Raw genomic sequence first — 2,921 nt, forward strand, 5'->3', positions numbered from 1 at the left:
CCACATCTGAACAGTGGCACTTTCTTTTCTTCCCATAGTGTTTAGACCTGCATCATTTACCCAAACTGCTCACTTACCTTGCTCAAATTTGAAATCTATATAAGAATATTGGTTCATTTCTTTCCTCCTTTTTCTCTTCGCACTGGTTTCAGGAGACAGTTCCTGCCATTTTTTGATGGCATCTGAAAAGGCCTAAAAAGAAGAAAGGATGTGAATGCATCACTGTAAGCTTCTGCTGCTGTCAGGTAGAGGTTAACATTAAATGCACTCTATATGCACGGGACAGTCAATGCTGACTTGCATTAGCATTGATTCAAATAGGGAAGCAACACACAACTCTGCCTTTTTGTCCTTTAGGTACCTTGCTCTCTTAGAAACCTAAAGTCTGTATGGTCCTTCCATAAAACAACTGCTTTTATTGCTCGAGCAATGGCAGTGTTCTGAAAAAAGAGTGAGTACAGGCTGCAATAGAGTCCAAAAAATGTGCTTCCTTAGTTATTTGGCAAAGGTTTAGGACTGTTCCCATTCAAACTCAGGGAGTCCTTCTGCTTTCCCTGAATCCGAATGGGAGAAGGACATGTCCCGTGAGCACTGAGTGATGCAAGGGGTGACAATGGTTTTACCACAGTCCTGTGGTACTGAAGAAGGAAACAGAGGAAAGACTCTGGCAGTTTCAGGAGGCGGCGAAAAAAATATGACCATTTACTATGAACCAAGGCTGAGATAGCAGACATTCAATGCCACTGAAAAGGCAGGTGTGCTGGCCACCCTGCTGCAGGAATAGTCTTTGCACAGGAATCTACGATCTACTTTACCAGTGAAGTTTGCAAGAACCCATCCGTTTTCTCCTCTAATCCTTCATTCACTTTTAGTCACTTGTGACACGAGTGAAGATTTACCCCACGTCAGGTAAAAGTTACATAAGCAAATGCCATCAGCTACTTGTCACATCAAATTTAGAGGGATACCATTACTTTTTGTGCTACCACATCTGCCCTAAAATCTGGTAAATCTAGGCTATGCTGGCAGCTCCCCCTGATTTGGCAGTGAGGTTAAATTAAAATATTCCTCAGGACACTCCATGACACACAAGCAGCAGATCAGTAAATCTTATGACTTCACATGATGGAAGAAACAAGAGAACTTTCTGTAGCATCCGGTTTTGTTGATGCACTGAAATACCCATGTCTGGTTATGACTGACTGGATATCAAAGGAAAAGGAGGGTTTTTAATGGTGCAGCAAGACAAAAAGACACCAAGGATCACCCTTTCGGCACTATAGGAAGGCAGCCCCGAGGGAGACAGAGGCAAGCTGGAAAACCTTGCGTGTGATTGCATAGTGTCCCTTGAGTTCGTGCAGAGCCCACTTGATGTCCTGGCTGCTCAGCATTTTGAAGTCAGCCATAAGGAGGTCGGCTGCCTGGATAAAGCATCGCTGGTCAAGAGGGGCAAGCTTGGAAAAGTCAAAGTAGTCCACTTTAGGCACCTGAATTGAAAAAAAACAAGAGGGGGAGTTAGTGCCAGCACCCTTTAAAGTGGGAACAAAACAAATCTCTCAACAGCAAAGGTGTGTTCACAAGACCACTCAAAAATAATCTGAGTGTTTCAAGTGTGCACAGGTTATGTCTAGATAGCAGTGACTGCAGCCCACAGAGATATGCATGAGCTGGCTTTAAATTAAATTAGCCAGCTCATATACTACAAAGAGTTTAAGTGCAGTTGCACAGAGCTCATCATGGGCTGCAAGACCTACCTACTTGAGAAGCAGGGCAGATAACTCCATGCTACTGTGGCTTAAATGCACACTATATTGCTAGCATTAAAACTAGCCAGACTAGGTGCTACAGGTATGCCTACATAAGCCACTGTCACTACAGTGTAGACATACCCTGAGCAGAAGTGGGGGATAAAATTCAATTTTACATGGAAGAGTGGAATCAACCAAGGACTAAGAAGCATGCTTGAGAATGGGGCAAGAGAACTAACACCCATGCCCCCCAGCTCATGTCCAGCCACTTGAGATGTTCATAAAAAGGGTACAGCCAGCAGGGAGACAAGGGAACATCCATCAATCATTTTTGCTTAGAGAGACAGGCAGTCAACCAGGTGGCCGAACAGCAATGCTCCAATCCACAAGACACTCTGTCAGGATTACATGGCCCCCTCCATCACCAACTCCAGACTGAACGAGCTGGAGCACTTTCCAGTTCGACTGGACTGAAAGAGATGGTATGATGCAGGCTCCCACGAGGTGCAGCTAAATGGAAAAGCTTCAACGAAACAGGGAGCCCAACTCCGTCATTTCAAGACTAAAGCTTGCAAGTGCTCCTGAGTATCAGAGATCAGGGCCCTGTTGCACCCAATGTTGTATCAATATGTGCTGAAAGAAAAGCACATACCCAGAAGAGTTCAGACTGAATGCACGTGCTGGGACATATATTACATTAAATATGAAGAGATTCTTTGCTTGCCTTTGTCTCATCTTGGCTGGCGAGCAGGCTGCTATTGGGATTTAAAACCACTCTGCCTTCCTTCTTTGGATAATCTGGATTTTCCAGAAGAAAATTACAAAGCCTGAAAAGAAAAGTGTAGTAAAAACTTGAAGTTGCATGACCCCAGGTCCACACTTTTGGCTTTAAATCCTAGCATTATAACATTAAAAGACGCTAAGGACATGCTACAGCTAGTTTGAAACTAAAAAGGTATTTTAGCACTCAATTAAAAGGTAATACTTATTCTTATTATATTCATATTAGGCAAGTCACTGGGATCTCTGTTCTTTCCATATCAGATCAGAGATATCCAGGATTTACTTCACTATATTTAAGCTAGGTTGGGGAGAAAAGAAGTCAACCTTTAGTATTTATTTCTGCTGCACCTTGTACAGGAAACTAACCACCGTTACGTATACAGCTTTAAC

At 43.3% G+C, this 2,921-nt stretch overlaps 1 protein-coding gene across 1 annotated transcript in view; it reads right to left on the bottom strand.

The window, feature by feature from the left end:
* RNF216 (ring finger protein 216) overlaps positions 1 to 2,921 on the bottom strand; it is a 101,797-nt gene that overhangs the window by 85,980 nt on the left and 12,896 nt on the right. The window contains exons 5-7 of the mRNA XM_019512621.1: positions 2,473 to 2,575; positions 1,323 to 1,487; positions 78 to 192 (exon numbers count right to left, since the gene is read on the bottom strand). Coding sequence (XP_019368166.1) covers positions 78 to 192; positions 1,323 to 1,487; positions 2,473 to 2,575 — 383 coding nt within the window. The remainder of the gene's footprint in view (positions 1 to 77; positions 193 to 1,322; positions 1,488 to 2,472; positions 2,576 to 2,921) is intronic.

The sequence above is a fragment of the Gavialis gangeticus genome, unplaced genomic scaffold, assembly GCF_001723915.1.
Source record: "Gavialis gangeticus isolate Ggan-Ray unplaced genomic scaffold, GavGan_comp1, whole genome shotgun sequence".
NCBI classification, from domain to species: Eukaryota; Metazoa; Chordata; order Crocodylia; family Gavialidae; genus Gavialis; species Gavialis gangeticus.